We start from the raw sequence: 18,463 nt of genomic DNA, 5'->3' as shown, positions 1-18,463 counted from the left end.
TGGCCCTGAAGTCCTCACAGACTCTGATCTTGGACCGTGGCTGGAGGAGATGCAGGGGTTGAGGACGAGGCTGCAGGGAAGGAGATACAGACCCAGAATGATCCCTGGTTCAGGAGCCCTGCTCTGGAGCCGGGCTTCCCAGGACACTGCAGGCAGCGCCTCCACCCTGGCTGGCATGTTTGTTTTTACTGAGCCTGAGGGATCTGACTGTGGGCACTGCAGGGGAACCTGGAAGCCCCAACCAGAGGGAGGCCTCAATGCAGTGCCCTTGCCCACCAGCATGGGAGCCTTCAGCCTGAGGGCTGAGCAGGCGGGACTGTGGGGCTGACCTCAGCCCAGGGAGCTTGGGCAGGAGCAAGAACTAAATAATCACAGATTGCCCTGGTCTGTTTTGGGTGGCCCTACACCGTGAGTCATGGTGGAGACTTCTGACAAAACGTGGTCCACTGGAGAAGGGAATGGCAAACCACTTCAGTATTCTTGCCTTGAGAACCCCATGAACAGCATGAAAAGGCAAAAACGTAGGATACTGAAAGATGAACTCCCCAGGTCAGTAGGTGCCCAATATGCTACTGAAGATCAGTGGAGAAATAACTCCAGAAAGAATGAAGAGACAGAGCCAAAGCAAAAATAACACCCAGTTGTGGATGTGACTGGTGATGGAAGTAAAGTCCGATGCTATAAAGAGCAATATTGCATAGGAACCTGGAATGTTAGGTCCATGAATCAAGGCAAACTGGAAGTGGTCAAACAGGAGATGGCAGGAGTGTGAACATCGATGTTTTAGGAATCAGTGAACTAAGATGGACTGGAATGGGTGAATTTAACTCAGATGACCATTATATCTACTACTGTGGGCAGGAATCCCTTAGAAGAAATGGAGTAGCCATCGTAGTAAACAGAAGAGTCCGAAATGCAGTACTTGGATGCAATCTCAAAGACGACAGAATGATCTCTGTTCATTTTCAAGGCAAACCATTCAATATCACAGCAGTCCAAGTTTATGGCCTGACCAGTAATGCTGAAGATGCTGAAGTTGAACAGTTCTATGAAGACCTACAAACCTTCTAGAACTAACACCCCAAAAGATGTCCTTTTCACTATAGGGGACTGGAATCCAAAAGTAGGAAGTCAAGAGATACCTGGAATAACAGGACTTTGGCCTTGCAGTACAGAATGAAGCAGGGCAAAGGCTAATAAGAGTTCTGCCAAGAGAATGCACTGGTCATAGCAAACACCCTCTTCCAACAACACAAGAGAAGACTCTACACATGGACATCACCATATGGTCAACACCGAAATCAGATTGATAATATTCTTTGCAGCCAAAGATGGAGAAGCTCTATAGAATCAGCAAAAACAAGACTGGGAGCTGACTGTGGCTCAGATCATGAACTCCTTATTGCCAAATTCAGACTTAAATTGAAGAAAGTAGGGAAAGCCACTAGACCATTCAGGTATGACCTAAATCAAATCCCTTATGATTATACAGTGGAAGTGACAAATAGATTCAAGGGATTAGATCTGATAGAGTGCCTGAAGAACTATGGATGGAGGTTCGTGACATTGTACAGAAGGCAGTGATCAAGACCATCTCTAAGAAAAAGAAATGCAAAAAGGCAAAATGGTTGTCTGAGGAGGCTTTACAAATAGCTGAGAAAAGAAGGGAAGCTAAAGGCAAAGGAGAAAAGGAAAGATATACCCATTTGAATGTGGAGTTCCAAAGAATAGCAAGGAGAGATAGGAAGGCCTTCCTCAGTGATCAGTGCAAAGAAATAGAGGAAAACAACAGAATAGGAAAGACTAGAGATCTCTTCAAGAAAATTAGAGATACCAAGGGAACATTTCATGCGAAGTTGGGCACAATAAAGGACAGAAATGGTATGGACCTAACAGAAGCAAAAGATATTGAGAAGAAGTGGCAAGAATACACAGAAGAACTATACAAAAAAGATCCTCATGACCCAGAAAACCACAATGGTGTGATCACTCACCTAGAGTCAGACATCCTGGAATGTGAAGTCAGGTGGGCCTTAGGGAAGCATCACTACGAACAAAGCTAGTGGAGGTGATAGAATCCCAGTTGAGCTATTTCAAATCCTAAAAGATGACGCTATGAAGTGCTGCACTCAATACGCCAGCAAATTTGGAAAAGTCAGCAGTGGCCACAGGACTGGAAAAGGTCAGTGTTCATTCCAATCCCAAAGAAAGACAATGCCAAAGAATGTTCCAACTACCGCACAATTGCACTCATCTCATACACTAGCAAAGTAATGTTCAAAATTCTCCAAGCCAGGCTTCAATAGTATATGAACCGTGAACTTCCAGATGTTCAAGATGGATTTAGAAAAGGCAGAGGAACCAGAGATCAAATTGCCAACATGCTTTGGATCATCGATAAAGCAAGAGAGTTCCAGAAAAAACATCTACTTCTGCTTTATTGACTACACCAAAGCCTTTGACTGTGTGGATCACAACAAACTGGAAATTTCTTAAAGAGATAGGAATACCAGACCACCTGACCTGCCTCCTGAAAAATCTGTATGCAGGTCAGGAAGCAACAGTTAGAACTGGACATGGAACAACAGATTGGTTCCAAATCGGGAAAGGAGTACATCAAGGCTGTATACTGCCACCCTGCTTGTTTAACTTCTATGCAGAGTACATCATGAGAAACGCTGGGCTGGAGGAAGCACAAGCTGGAATCAAGATTGCCGGGAGAAATATCAATAACCTCAGATATGCAGATGACATCACCCTTATGGCAGAAAGCGAAGAAGAACTAAAGAGCCTCTTAATGAAAGTGAAAGAGGAGAGTGAAAAAGTTGGCTTAAAATTCAACATTCAGAAAACTAAGACCATGGCATCTGGTCCCATCGGTTCATGGCCAATGGGTAGGGAAACAATGGAAACATTGAGAGACTATTTTTGGGGCTCTAAAATCACTGCAGATGGTGACTGCAGCCGTGAAATTAAAAGATGCTCCTTGGAAGAAAAGCCATGACTAACTATTAAAAAGCAGAGACATTACTTTGCCAACAAAGGTCCATCTAGTCAAGGCTATGGTTTTTCCAGTGGTCATGTATGGATGTGAGAGTTGGACTATAAAGAAAGCTGAGTGCCAAAGAATTGATGCTTTTGAACTGTGGTGTTGGAGAAGACTCTTGAGAGTCCCTTGGACTGCAAGGAGATCCAACCAGTCCATCCTAAAGGAGATCAGTCCTGGGTGTTCACTGGAAGGACTGATGTTGAGGCTGAAACTCCAATACTTTGGCCACCTTATGCGAAGAGCTGACTCATTTGAAAAGACCCTGATGCTGGGAAAGATTGAAGGCAGGAGGAGAAGGGGACGACAGAGGATGAGATGGTTGGATGGCATCACCGACTTGATGGACTTGAGTTTGAGCAAGCTTTGGGAGTTGGTGATGAACAGGGAGGCCTGGCATGCTGCAGTCCATGGGGTCGCAAAGAATTGGACACAACTGAGCGACTGAACTGAATTGCTCTGGTGGTTCTGCAGTAGAGTCCAAGCTTCCAATGCAGGAGTGTGGGTTTCTATGAACCCACTTGCCCCTTGGCATGCCCAAAATATTTTTAAAAGAAATAAATAATCATGATGGCTCACAAAGCAATGAGCATGGGATGTTATCCTTGGCTCTTCTCATGCCCTTCCTCCCACTGCACCCACTAGTCGCACACCCTGTCATTCCCACCTCCCTGTCAGGAATCCTTCCTCTGTGAAGCCTTGGCCACCACGTAGCCCTCCTGGACTACCGTGTGGCTGCCAGCTAAGCCCCTGCCCACTCTTGTTCCCCTGCAAGCTCTTCACTTGCTGTGCCAGGAGGAATTTTTTAATGCAAAGCTCAGGTTGTATCTCTGTCCCTCTCAGAACCTCTCCTGCACTGCCCATTGGATTTCAAAGAAAACGTATCCTCCACTTCTCCATGCGGGGGGGGGGGGGGTCCTTTGCACTTGCTGTTGCCCCTGCAGGAATAGTCTTGTTTGTGCTCCCCACCTGCTCAGAGAAGACAGCCCTGCCGTCTCTCAGTGGACACTGTGTTGTATGTGGAGTGTGTGTGTCTGTGTGTGTTGTGTCTGTGAGTGCATCTGCGGCTCCAGCTAGTGCCCCAGAGGCTTTTGGCGATGGCCCCTCTCCTCCCACATCTCGTGCCCCACCATCACCAGCAGCCTGTTTACCGTTTTTCAGAGCCTCTTCCTCTGGGGAGCCTCCTGCCTCCCCAGGTAGAAGGGGTTGCTGCCCTCCCTCGCCCCCACGCCCACTGTGTTCCCAGCACTGCTCATCATTTCCATGCCTCTCTGAGACCCTGCACGCAGCACGGAGCCTGACACTCAGGACCTGCTCACGGAATGGGTCTCTGCCCTTCAGAAGCGTTGTGTTTGTGAACCTGAGTTCTGAAGCCCAGCTGGCTGTTTTCAGTCTCAGATCTGTGACCCTACTGTGTGACCCTGAGCAAGTGACTTGACTTCTCTGAGCATCAGTCTCACCTGTGAAATGGGGTAACAGCTGTGCCTGTCCCATAGGGTTACTGTGAGCCCAAAGCAGGTGGCGTAAAAAGTGCTTGGCAGGGTACCTGGTGTACAGTAAGGGCTCAAGCACGTTGGCGGCTGGTGTGCTTCTGTGCCTGCGGGAGCCTGACTTGCAGTGGCCTGCACTGAACGCTTGCTGAACTGACATGTTCTCCTCTCTGTTTGCAGAGCTGGACAGAGGCCTCACTGAGCCCCAGATTCAGGTGGTTTGCCGCCAGATGCTGGAAGCCCTCACCTTCCTGCATGGCAAGAAGATCATCCACCGGGACCTGAAAGCCGGCAACGTGCTCATGACCCTCGAGGGGGACATCAGGCTGGGTAAGGGGCATCTCGGGCGAGGTGGGAAGGCAGAGCCCCGCACTACCCACCTGAGGTTTGGGCCCAGCCTCTGTGGACAGGAGGGAGTGTGAGTCCGCACTCCCATGGGATGCTGAGGTCCTTCTAGTCTGTCCGCGTCCAGCGGGGCACGGTTCCCATTGTGGCTGCATCTAACCCAGGGTTCTCAACTGAGGGAGAGTTTATCCCCCAGGGACACTGGTGGTGTCTGGAGACATCTCTGATTGTTGCAACTAGGGGTGGGGAGAGACCCCTGGAACCTGGTCTGTGGAGGTGATGGGGGCCCAGCACCCTGTAGCACACAGTCAGCCCCTCGCTGCCAACCATGATCTCGTCCGCGGGCTGGCAGTGCCTCAAGGAGGCGCTGGTCCAGCCCCTTGTGCTCCTGCTTTTGATAGAATTTGAGGGAAAGTGACAGATGGAGGTCCATTTGCAGGTGGAAAATAGTACATCAGGGGCATATATCGAAACCTTATTTTTTTTTTTTTCATTATGGATCCCCTCTCTTCGTTTTTTTTCCAACTGTGGTGAAATATACATAGGGTTACCAGATGACACAGTGGTAAAGAATCCACCTGCCAATGCAGGAGATGTGGGCTCAACCCCTGGGTCAGGAAAATCCCCTGGAGGAGGAAATGGCAAACCCACTCCCGTATTCTTGCCTGGAAAACCCCATGGACAGAGGAGCCTGGCAGGCTGCAATCCATGGGGTCACAAAGAGTTGGACTCCACTGGGCAACTGAGCACACACACAAAATCCTCATAACATAAAATTTATCATTTTAGCTATTTGTCAGTGTCTAGTTCAGGGGCACAAAATGCATCCACACTGCTGTGCAGCCGCCACCGTCACCCGTCTCTGGGACTTCGTCATCTGCCCGAACTGTGCGCATTAAGCAGCGTCCCTCCCCGTTCTCTGACCCGGCTCCCGCCAGCCACCGTTCTCCTCCAGGTCTCTCTACAAGTGCAATCATTTGTGTTCTCGTAACTGGCTTATTTCTCTTAGCACAATGTCCTCAAGGTCCATCCATGTGGTAGCATGTGTCATAACTTCTTTGTATTTTTAATACGTTTTTAAACCAAAATAACACACGTCTGTGTCCTCTGCTTTTACTACCTCCTTTCCCTGTCCCCACCGCCGAGACAATAGCTTTTAACTCTTCCCGCATCTACTCCTTCATTGTTGTATAAATGCCTATAATGCTATTTTTTGAAGCAATGATGTTCATTGTTTGATGAAAAAGCTCTGTGTGTTTGTTATAGAAAATGCGCACAGTGCAGGAAGGTTTAAAGGGAAAGTCAGAAAGTGCGTGCAGTCTCACCCTCCAGACCTTGGCTCTGAGTTACCTCTGCCTGCCTTGTCCGTAGAAGGATGTGCGGATAGAGAGGATTTAGGGGGTGATATTAACAGTAGAGAGATGGCAATCTCTTGTTAATCGTTTAACTACATTCGCCCCTACTTTCTACTGACATCCTCCTCTGAGAGTAAATAGTTCATTCACCTGCAGCCGCTCCTCTTCCTCAGCCCTGAGCTTTTCACTCAGAAGCGTCATTGTGTGCGGTTTCTCTAGCAGCTCCCTCCGTGTCCTTCTTTGTTTCTGGCTGTGCTGGGGCTTGGCTGTGGCTCACAGGGTGTTCGTTGCGGTGTGCGGGCTCCTCTGGTTGAGTTGCACAGGCCACAGGGTGGGCAGGCTCGGTAGTTGGAGTGCTTGGGCTTGGTTGCCCCGGGTTATGTGAAATCTTAGTTCCCTGAGTAGGGGTTGAACTCATGTTCCCTGCATTGGAAGGCAGATTCTTAACCACTGTACCCTCAGGGAAGTCCCTACCTTCGTCTCTTGAAGGAACATTTTAGTTATGTCCATAAGAACCTGCAGCACCAGCGAGCCCCTGTGATAGAGAACCGCAGCGATAATCAGGACTGGCACAGACACGGCACGGCTCCTCCATCCCCGCTTTGAGGACTCCGGAGCTCAGAGACGGGAGGGCCTGCCGCAGACCTGCTGAGGACAGAGGCGGGCCGAGCCCAGGCCACTGGGAGCCGAGAGCTGGAGGTCTTACACGAGCAATGCGAGACCAGTGGGTTCTCAGATTTAGTGCTTCTTGGTCACCTGGTGGGCTTCTGAGTCTCAGCTTGCTGGGTACATCTCTTGGGGTTTCTGTCTGTGGAGGGGGCCAAAGAACCTGCGTTTCTCATAAGCTCCCAGCTGATGCTGCCGATCCGAGGGACCACACTTGGAGAACCTCAGCTCTGAACCCTCAGGAACCAAGGCCTGGTCAGTGGTAGCATCAACGTTACCTGGGAGCTTGTTAGAAGTTCTCTGTCCCCAAGAGGGTAGGGTTGGTGCTCTCTTGAAGTGAGCTGTGTGAGAGGGCTTCTCATAACCAGGCATGAGCGAGGCCACACTCGGTTCTGTTCCTGGAGACACGGCTCCTTGGGACCCTGAGGCCCAGCCCCCATGTGCTATGGCTGTCCTTCCTCCTGTTTCATCCTCTTAGCTGGAGAGGCTAAGAGCTTGCACCCTGGAGCCTGAGAGTGTGTGTGTGCTTAGTCGCTGTCATGTCTGACTCTTTGCGACCATGGACTGTAGCCCACTAGGCTCCTCTGTCCATGGGATTCTCCAGGCCAGAATACTGGAGTGGGTGGCCATGTCCTCCTCCAGGGGGTCTTCCCGACCCAGGGATCGATCCCAGTTCTCCTGCATTGCAGGCGTGTTCCTCACTGTTTGAGCCACCAGGGAAGGCCAGGGAGACCTGGGTTCAGATCCAAGTCTGCGCCCAGCTCTTTGACCTTGGATATGCATGTCACCTCACCTGCTGCCTGTGGACTTCCTCATCTGTATAACTGAAGTGACAATGAAGGCTCATCCAGAGCTTTGTGATACTGGTTATAAGAAGATAGAGTAAGCTCTCCAGAAAAGCCAGCTGTAATTCCTGCTGTTTTGTCGTGTCTGGTGTGTGCCAAGCCCTGTCCTGTGCTGGGCTCTGGGGACGGCAGGACAGAGACCCCCGTCCTCCTCCTGCAGGCTTCCCAGGCCAGTGGGGAGACACGGGAGCATCGGGACTGGGGAAGGAGCCGGTGCTGGGGTGCGGGTGTGCAGGGAGGGGTGGCCTGTTCCCCTACTTGGGCCTGAGGGTTGGGTGTTTATGATTCTAGAGACTTGGTGAGAGGATAGTTTGAGCTGGGTTGTGAAAAGGCAGGTAGGTACTTGCCAGGTAAACCAGCTTGGGCAGAGAGGTCCAGCCTTGTGGGCAGAGGCGCCGAGTAAGGAGGCCCGGTAGTATATTTTGTGGGGAGTGATGGTAAAAATAATAACACATATGTGTTGGGTCTCTGAAGCATCATCTAGACACCAGCCATTAGACAGAGTGCTTTCTAGATGTGATCTCATTTACTCAGCACTCCAGGGGACACTTGGGAGAGGGGAGGGAACTGTACCCATCATGGTGTGGCACCGAAGCCCATGCTAGCGTGAGATGCTCAGGGTCGGTCCACGGAGGCGAGAAGCAGCGGAGTTTGGACTCGCGTCCCTCTGGCTCCGGCTGCTAGTGGACCGGCTCTGTCAAAGGTGGAGGGAAGGCAGGAAGGGCCAGGTCAGGCAGAGTCTTGGGACGGGAGAGTCTCATGTGCCCTGGGGAACTCAAGGCAAACCTTCGGCTCAGCCTTCAAGAACGTGTCAAACAGAGAAGGCAGGACACACAGAGCCTGGGTCTGCAGCAGCCTGAGGGGTCAGCGGGGAAGCTCAGGGTGGAGACAGCAGGCAAGGATGTGCCCGGTGGGGCCTCATTTCCCATGCTGTTTCCCCCACCACGGCCCCGCTGTCCGGGGGGTGGGGGCACTGACTTCCCGAGCAGACTCCAGAATCCCACCTGGAACCCAGCAGAGATGGGACATAAGCAGATGGGGGCGTCAGCTTTCCCAGTGACTTGGCAGAGGCCGCTGAGAAAACCAGGAAGCCAACTAAGGAGGAAGAACCGTTCAGGGGGAGTTGAGTGTGCAAGTATTTACACAGTTACCACTGGGCCCTGGGAGCTGTGGTGTGGACGCCTGCTGAGACCTAATGTTCTGTTTTGGAAAATCATCCTTCCCCCTGGGGCCGGAAATCTGCAGCCTGGCAAGCAGTGGAGGAAGCTTGGGAGGTGGGGTGGCAGTCTGTCTGCCTCTTCTTGGGCCCCTGGAGGCACCCCCACTCCCCTGCATGGCCTTATGCAACCCAGGGCTGTGTTAGAGAATTGCTCAGCAGCTCTGCCTCCCAGGCAAGGATGTGGCCTCACTGGAGACACTGTTTGTGCTTCTCAGTGGAACGGGAATAAATGGAAAGGAGCACAGTGAACTGAGCAAAGTGTGGGCCCTAGACACAGACAAGCCTGGTTCAGATCCTGGTTCTGCCACTTCTGAGCTGAATAAACACATTTAACCATTCAGGCCTCAGTCTTCTCATCTGTGCAATGGGTGTAACAACAGAATCTCCCTGCAGAGTTGTGACCTGTGAGCTAAAGCACAAAGTAACTATCACAGGGAAGCTAAGGGTAATGTTCCTCTTGCTGCTAGGCATTTGGTTTCTTCCTCGTGTTAAGTGTTTACTTCTGTCTAGGATTTCAAACTTCCTCTGAGATTCACTGGATAGTCGCCAAGCAGAGCAGGCATTCCAGCTCTGGGTGGGTGTGAAGAAGTTTTCCCTGGCTGGTGGGGATCCGTTTGTGCAGAGAGAGAAAGGAAGAGTGTCTGCTGTCTGAGACAGTTCAGATATAAAGTAGGGTAAGGACTCTGAGGTCCAAAGATCTGTGTTTTTGTCCTGGATCTGTCCTTGGCCTTGGATGAGTCAGCTAACCCTTTTGAACCACAGTGTCCTCAGACAGACTGGGCTGATAGTTCTTACCTCACGAGTTGGTATGGTGATTTAATGAGACACCACATGCAAAGCATCTATAGGTGCCCAGCCCATCAGAGAGGCCTATCATACGTTGAGTTTTTTCCTGGGCTGAGGAATGACTCAGTGTTGTCGTGAGGAGGAATGGTCCTCATTCTCCAGAGAATCGTGTTCCTCTCCCCAGAGGCGCTTCTCTGAAGATGGGAGTGGAATTTCACAACTTTTTGGATCTTTCAAGTTCCAAGATGAGGTCTGAACTGCCCTAAAAACCAGAGTGCCCGACACAGAGCCCGACACATACTGGGTGCTCAGTAAGTAGTAGAAACGAGCACTGCCGTTCCTTTAGCAGCCTATGACACTGCAGGATCCCTAGTTCCCAAAAGCGCCCTGATATTCAGGAGCCCTAGCAGGTGGGCCTGGCAGGGACCAATCACCTGCCTCTCACCCCAACCTGGACCCTAACCCCAAATCCCTTTTTGCTGCTGCCAGCAGGCTGGAGTCCTGGTTCTTTTATGATAGCGACCAGGCACTGAGCCAGTGTTTAATATGTAACTCACTGAATCCTCACAGATGACTGCTAACATTCTACAGAGGAAGGATTTGGCACCTAGAGAGGTTAATTAACTTACCCAAGGTCGCAAAGCTAGTCTGAGGAACAACTGGCTTCAGAGCCCAAGTGCTTAACCACTACCCTCCTTAGACTCTCCTGGTGGCAGATGATAGAAGCTGGTCTCATGTGACTTAAGGCAGACAGGATAATGTGTGTATAGGGTATACGGAACCTTGTTGGGACAGATGCAAGTTGTATATTTGCAGCTGGAGATGTGTGGTTGGACCCGGGAAAACATTGCTGCCCTGAATGTCCCTGGTTTCTGCCTTTCTGTGCATGTTGGTTAGGCTCTCAGTGTAAGCCCTCACCCACAGCTTCTGGCTGCTGCTGCTGCTGCTAAGTCGCTTCAGTCGTGTCCGACTCTGTGCGACCCCATAGACGGCAGCCCATCAGGCTCCCCCATCCCTGGGATTCTCCAGGCAAGAACACTGGAGTGGGTTGCCATTTCCTTCTCCAATGCATGAAAGTGAAAAGTGAAAGTGAAGTCGCTCAGTTGTGTCCGACTCTTAGCGACCCCATGGACTGCAGCCCACCAGGCTCCTCTGTCCATGGGATTTTCCAGGCAAGAGTACTGGAGTGAGGTGCCATTGCCTTCTCCGCAGCTTCTGGCTAAGTGTTCACTTTTCCCAGTACCACCTCCTGCAGAGTGAGCTGAGCCACAGCATTTCACATCTCAGAGTCAATAATCCCAGTGAAGAGTTCTGATGGGCCCAGCGTGGCTCAGATGCAGATTCCCGGTCCAACTGGGGAGGCCTAGCAAGCAGGCTTCTCTGACTGGCCCGGCTTGTAGTCACTCTGTGAGAATTGGGCCGGCGTATGTATCAATATGACAGTCTCCCTTGCCACCATAGAACAGTGTGGTTGTGGGTGGGGAACATGGTTTTCCAGAAGGAGAAAAGATTTGGAGTTGCTAAAAAAACAACTGCTGTCTACTCTAGACTGACACAGCCTGTTGGAGTAATAGCGACCCAGAAAAGGGAGTGAGTGAGGTGGAAGTGGATGGAAAACAAAGGACTGAATTTGCAATTGACTTGAGAAAGGGAAACGACTAGAAAAATGAAGAGTTATGGGAGAGAAGAGAGGATGAAGGCAGTGGGAGTGGGAGGCCGAAGACAGAGGGGACTAAATGGGAAAACAAAGCCCTTATTAGGGGTCCCCTGTACCTGGTTGCCTGAAAAACAAAACAAAAATGGAAATAGAAAAATAGAGCAGTTCTTTCGGTCTCACACTTGGTTGTATAATATGACCCCATTGGACTTTTCCTGGTGGTACTGTGGATGAGACACGGGACACAGTTTCGATCCCTGGTCTGGGAAGATTCCACATGCCAAGGGACAAGTAAGCCTGTGAGTCACGACTGAGCCCGAGTGTTGCAACTCCTGAAGCCTCGTGCCTAGAGCCTGTGCTCTGTAACAAGAGAAGCCTGGGCGTTGCAACCAAGAGTAGCCGGTAATTGCAACTCGTGCATAGCAGCGAAGATCCAATGCAGCCAAAAATTAATTAGTTTAAAAGATATGACCCCATTTACTAGATGAAGAAAATGAGGCTCAGAAACATGAAATAGTTTGTCTCAAATCACTGTAGAATCTTTTCACTTCCCTGCTTGGTACTGTTTCCGTGATATTCCTAGGAAGACAGATGTCCTGGTAGTTATTATGAGAGAGATTACGGGTTATTGGTAGACGCCTCCTTCTTTTGAGCCCAGGCATGCCTCTGGCTGCCCTGATCCAGAGGAAGGAGGCCCCTGGGCTCCCAGGGCTGGGTGGTGGAAGCCTTTGATTCTCCCATCCCTACCCCAGTTTCAGCAGGTCCTAAACCCTCAGTGAGGCTTCACTGTTCTGTCTGCACCGTGAGGCCTGTGGCTAGTGTTTGCCCGCAGGGTCACTGCCAGCGTTTTCGATGGGACAGTTTTTGCCACGTAAGGAAGGGCAGCATCCCTGGCTCTTGCTCACTAAACGGCAGCAGTTCTTTGCTGTGGCAGCCTGACTGCCATTTATTTCCAAATGCTTCCTGGGGCAGGTGGCACCACCCTGGGTTGAGGCCTACCGGGAAGGCTCTCAGGTAAGCCCTGACCTAGCTGGACTGTGGACCCCCTGGGCATGGGGTGGAGGGTCCAGGAGAGGAGGACTGCTGGGCAGCGGCTGGCTCTAGCTGGCCTGGCTTTGTCTGGGAAAAGGCTGCTCTTATATTGGATTCTTGTGGTCGCCTGCAGTTAAGGGGACAGATGAGAGAGTCTCCTATATAACTTCATGCTGTTCACTGCCTCCCTGTGTGTGCACAGAGTGTGATATGTAATGCATGTATACTGTTATGTAGTTTTCTGATTATAAAAGTTGTGTGTGCTATTTACACATGTATGGAAAGATATGTACAGTGGTATTCACTGCAGCAGTATTAGTAACAGCAAGAAATCAGAAGTGATCCAGTTTACTCCGGTAGAGGATTATTTGAATAAGTTATGGTATGTCATACAGTAGAATCTTTTTCAGTTATTGAAAATGAAGTTGTAGAAAATGATAATCTTTGTTAAGATGTATGTACATACTGTGAAAGGGGAAAAAAACAAGTTGCAAAATAGTATGTTTAATCCGATTTCATTCTTTTAAAAGCAGCAAATACCTGAAAATTTTATATATATGTATATATATGTGCTTACTCGCTCAGTTGTGTCCGACTCTTCGCGACCCCAAGACTGCAGCCCACCAGGCTTCTCTGTCCATGGGATTCTCCAGGCAAGAATACTGGAGTGGGTTGCCATTTCCCATACATACATATACATATATGTATGGGCTTCCCTGGTCGCTCAGTGGTGAAGAGTCTGCCTGTGATTCAGGAGGCCCAGGTCCGATCCCTGAGTTGGGAAGATCCTCTGGAGGAGAGCATGGCAGCCCACTCTAGTACTCTTGCCTGGAGAATTCCATGAACAGAGGAGCCTGGTGGGCTACAGTCCATAGGATTGCAAAGAGTCAGACAGGACTGAAGCAACTATACAGCAGCATGTGTGTGTGTGTGTATATACACACACACACACACAATTTTTTACGATTTTATTTACATATGTGATTTTTATTTATATCAATAAGTCTAGAGCTAGATGCAACAATTTCATAAGTGTTTATCACTGCCAGGATTATGGACACTTTTTATTGTGTAAATGTCTGAATTGTTGATAATCAGCATTGCCTTGGTAGTAAGTAAATATATTTAAGAATGACTATATAGGTAGATATAGCCCTATAGACAATTAGGAATAAGACCCACAAAGAAGGAAATTAAAGTCCCTTCTGATCTTGCCGGAATGTACCACTGTCAGCTTCCTTCCAGTCTTTTTTCTCTGCTCAGAAAAGTGGGACCAGAGAGTGGTAAAGCACACAGACTTAGAGGCACATCTGTCCTTCATGTTGGGCGACCATCCACAAGTTACTTAATCTCTCTAAACGTCATTGTCCTCATCTGTAAAATAAGGATAATAATTTTCCCTGTCCCAAAGGGTCATAGATACAAATGATAAATATATAGTAATATATATGCTGATGAGATGCAAGGTGATATGTAGAGGAAGGCAAATGATAACACGTCAGCCTCTTTGGGTAGTGCTGCACACCCAGCTGGAGAAGGCAGTGGCACCCCACTCCAGTGCTCTTGCCTGGAAAGTCCCATGGGCGGAGGCGCCTGGTGGGCTGCAGTCCATGGGGTTGCTAATAGTCGCACACGACTGAGCGACTTCACTTTCACTTTTCCCTTTCATGCATTGGGGAAGGAAATGGCAACCCACTCCAGTGTTCTTGCCTGGAGAATCCCAGGGACGGGGGAGCCTGGTGGGCTGCCATCTATGGGGTCACAGAGTCGGACACAACTGAAGCGACTTAGCAGCAGCAGCAGCAGCACACCCAATAAGTTGTCAGTAAATAGTAGTTTTTATTAGATCAACATGTAGTTGTTTTTTTTTTTTTAAGTGAGATCATGGTATATATACCTATATTAATATATATATTTTTTTTCCAGTCAGCTTTTTAAAAAAATTGAATAATATCAGATAACCTCTCATATCCTTAAACGTTCCTTAGAAACATGGTTACTTCATGTTTTTCTTTCATTCCATCGCTTGTGCAAACCATGATTAACTTATGAATCCCCCGAAGTTGGCTATTTGGGCGTCTCGTGAGGTTTCTCGCACGACCCTCTGGGTGGTGTGGCGACGGGCATGCCTGTCTGTGTCTGTGGGTCTCCGTCTGTAATCTCACCGTTTAGAGGGCTGCTCAGAAGCAGGACTGTTGGGTGGGTGTGGTGTGTCAGGCGGCGTTGATTCCTGAGGCCAGAGTACCCTTCACGCTGGATGCGCCGGTTCACACCCCCCCCGCAGAGTGTGAAGTTCTTTCACCACATCCTGGCCGCCACCGGGTTTTACTTAAAAACAAAAACAACCCCCGCAACTTACCACATGTATTTCAGCTTTTCAAACCATAAAAGCAATGCACACTCTCTATGAAGTGTACACAGTAAAAAACGTAAGGCCACCTCAGTACACTGCCCCCGCCAAAGCCCCACTCCCGGGGAGGTGGTCACGACTAAGTCTGATGGCGTACACTGCCCCCACCAAAGTCCCACTCCCGGGGAGGTGGTCACGACTAAGTCTGATGGCCTCCCAGACCGTTTTCTGTGCTTACGGACGTCTGTGTGTTCACAGTATGCATGTGCCGTTCTTCTTAAGATATAACTGGAGTCCACACTGTCCATTTCACACTGTGCATTGGGCTGTCAGCACCCTGGAGGGAATAGCGTGTTATGGACCAGCTTCCAAATTAGCACAAAGGCAAGCTCGTCCTTTTTACGAACTGCGTGTGATTTCATGGTCTGCTGCTGCTGCTGCTGCTAAGTCGCTTCAGTCGTGTCCAACTCTGTGCGACCCCACAGACGGCAGCCCACCAGGCTCCCCCGTCCCTGGGATTCTCCAGGCAAGAACACTGGAGTGGGTTGCCATTTCCTTCTCCAATGCATGACAGTGAAAAGTGAAAGGGAAGTCGCTTAGTCGTGTCCGACTCTAGTGACCCCATGGACTGCAGCCTATGAGGCTCCTCCGCCCACGGTCTGAGTGAGCCTCAGTTTCCTGAACTGTCCGCCAGTCAGGGTTCAGCGGCAGCTCAGGTCACTTCCAGTCTTTCCCTCTTTTGAATAATGCTTTAGAAGCTTCCATGTGTATTTGAAGTCCGGTTTGGGGTTTATTTCCAGAGGTAGAATTATTGTCAAACATGTTTTCTTTTTCCATTGTTTGTTTTTGGCTGCAGCATGCAGGGAGCATGGAGTCTTTACCCGTGGACTGGGGGGGGAAGGCCCGCAAACATATGTCTTAAGGCCCAGTTTTGTCTTTTTTTTCCTGTTTTTTCATTTATCTTGTTCATTTGATAGCCCTGTTGAGTGTTTCACGTGGCAGATGCAGCATTAGGTACAGCTGTGGACAAAGCAGAAATGGCCTCTTTCCTTATGGAAGTGATAGTGTATAGAGTCCCCACATGTCTGCTGCTTTGTCTCTGATTCTTGTTTTAAAATAGGAGAAGGGGAGAGAGGAATGTTTTCAACCACAGAGACTGCCTGGTGAAAATCCCCTTTGAACTGTCTGAGAGCAGCCGTCTACCTGTCGGGGGACATGGCTTATAAAGTCCATTCAGGGAGCAAACAGCTGGGGCCCCCTGCCCCCTGCCCAGGGACAGCCCAAGGTTCCTGGGCTTCGGGGAGGGGCCGACCCCCCCCACCCAGCCTGGGCCCCAGAAGCGGAAGTAGCAACCACCCAAGAAGCTGGCAGGCGCTTGTTTTAGGGAGGACCCTGGGGACCAGCTGTGTGTCATTTTGAAAGTTGGTGGTTTCTGCTTTTCCACTCCCTTCTTTGGAAGGGACCAGTGGGTGCTGAGATATGGGAGTAGCCAGCTCCAGTGTCTCTCCTGGAAGCCTCATCCTGGGTCTGAGAGGCAGTCCCTCTTCCTCAGAGGTGTTCTGGGATGGCATGTCAGCCGTTGTTGGTGTTTATATGGGGAGCCAGGCCCACGTGGGTGCCCGTCCTCACCCCTGGGTCCAGAAGGGTGGTGACGTGTCCAGGCCAACAGGGCAGAGCTGGCCCCTCACCTGGGTTTCCTGGGCTTTGCATCTCACCCTGTAGCTGTTGCTGCTCCCACCCTGAAAGGCAGCAGCTCTCCAGCCCCAGTAGCCAGCCTGTCCTGTGAGCACTTCCCTCAGCTGACCAAGTAGCTCTTGTCCAGTTAGCACTGACTAAGGCTCAGAGGCCAGCAGTCCTGACCATTCCCAGGAGGAGGTCTCAGTACAGCCTCGTCCTCGTCCCCGCCTCAGACTCTCGGGAGTACAGCTCAAGTACCCCATGGAATACTCACTATCATGATGGAGCACTTACCACGAGCTGGGCTTGGAGCTGAGTGCCTTGGTGTGTCGTTTCATCCTCACTGCAGCTCTGCAGAGTGAGTTCTACAGTCTCACCCCGTGTCACTGCGGGGACACTGAGGCTTGGAGGCTTGGTAACTGTCCTGGCCCCTGCCTGTCTCTCCCCTTATCTAAGACCACCCCTTCCAGCCATGCTGCCCTCCCCATCCTGGGCCCTCCAGCCAGCTTGTTTCCTATGCCTGGAAATACGTTCCCCTAGCCCTTGACCTGTCTAAACTGCACGCACCAGCCCTGTCTCTGCCTTATCCCTGCATGGCCCTTCCCATTACCAGGAGTCCCATGGTGTGGAGGGCCTGTTTCTACCACTAGAAAAACAGGCCAATGAGGGTGAAGGTTTTGTTTCCTCTCTGTGCCTACAACAGTGCCTGGCACATAATAGATATTTGTTGAATGAATGAATTGCCTGGAAATGAAAAAAAAAAATTTTTTTTTATGAATTTAAGTTTTTATTTGTGTGTTTCACTGTAGTGCTGTGACAACAAAATGACATCTGTATACCAGAGCATACATATATCAACAGTAGGATGTAACGTCTCATTACAGCACTGCTAGAATATTTAGCTTTTTGTAGGATGCATAAGCATGTGAGATGGCCACGCCGAATAATCTTCTGGGTTTTTCCTTAGCTGGACTTCTTCCAGGTCCCGCCTTCCTTGTCTCTTGAGTCCTGCACCCCCGTCTCCCCATCATGTCACACAATTGTGAACAGACACAGTTGGTGTTCATGGGATTGCCAGCTGCCTCCACCACTAAACTTCGAGTTGCCAGAGGGCACGGACTTAGTTTGCTTTTTCCCCACTGTGTTCTCTGCTCCAGCTCATGGGTGGTTCCAGATGAACTTAAATGAATAGATGAAAGAAGGCAGTGACACAGAAGGGGTGAACCTGGAGCCCCGCTCTCTCGTGCTCAGGCCTGTCGCTCAGCATGTAGCTGAGCTCAGCGCCGTACCCGCTCCTGGTTTGAAAGTGTGAGTCTGAGTGAAACTGCCGAGCGTGGCTTCCAGACCCAGGTGGCGGCTCTCAGGGCGGCCGGCTGTTGCCACTCCAGTGGTTCCCTCAGTGTGTTGCTTCCTCTTGAGTTCAGCTTTTAATCCAGGTGGAGCTTGGCGTCGGAAGGCTGGAGCACTGGAGAAAATTCCTCTTTGTGGTGCTGGCTTCTTCCCTTAGCAATGGGTGGTGGTGATGGATGTGTGTAAAGAGAAATTGTATTATTTTGTTAATCCTGAAAGTCAAATGCTTTTGTAATGGCAAACTTCAGAAAAGTGGAAGAAACCTCATCTCGTCTCTCTGCCCATGGACAACGATTTAAGCAAGCTAGTACATTTCCTCCAATAATTCAAACTGTAGTTTTGCTCTTTTGGGGGGAGGTAGGGTATAATTCCAACCATACAATATATTCAAATATGCATCCTTTCCCTTTCCTGTTGAGCCTATATAAATATACCAATAAAATATTTTCATATTCTATTAAACATTGAATATTTCAATATTTGTTAGGACTTCCCAGGTGGCACTGGTGGTAAGGAGCCTGCCTGCCTATGCAGGAGACGTAAGAAATGTGGGTGTGATCCCTGGGTCGGGAAGGTCCCCTGGAGAAGGGCATGGCAACCCACTCCAGTATTCTTGCCTGGAGAACCCCATGGACAGAGGAGCCT

At 50.0% G+C, this 18,463-nt stretch overlaps 1 protein-coding gene across 1 annotated transcript in view; it reads left to right on the top strand.

Moving 5' to 3' along the window:
- STK10 (serine/threonine kinase 10) overlaps positions 1-18,463 on the top strand; it is a 122,627-nt gene that overhangs the window by 52,164 nt on the left and 52,000 nt on the right. The window contains exon 4 of the mRNA NM_001192627.1: positions 4,717-4,866. Within this exon, the coding sequence (NP_001179556.1) occupies positions 4,717-4,866 (150 nt within the window). The remainder of the gene's footprint in view (positions 1-4,716; positions 4,867-18,463) is intronic.

Source organism: Bos taurus, chromosome 20, assembly GCF_002263795.3.
Source record: "Bos taurus isolate L1 Dominette 01449 registration number 42190680 breed Hereford chromosome 20, ARS-UCD2.0, whole genome shotgun sequence".
NCBI classification, from domain to species: domain Eukaryota; kingdom Metazoa; phylum Chordata; class Mammalia; order Artiodactyla; family Bovidae; genus Bos; species Bos taurus.
This window is presented reverse-complemented; position numbering and strand designations above follow the sequence as displayed.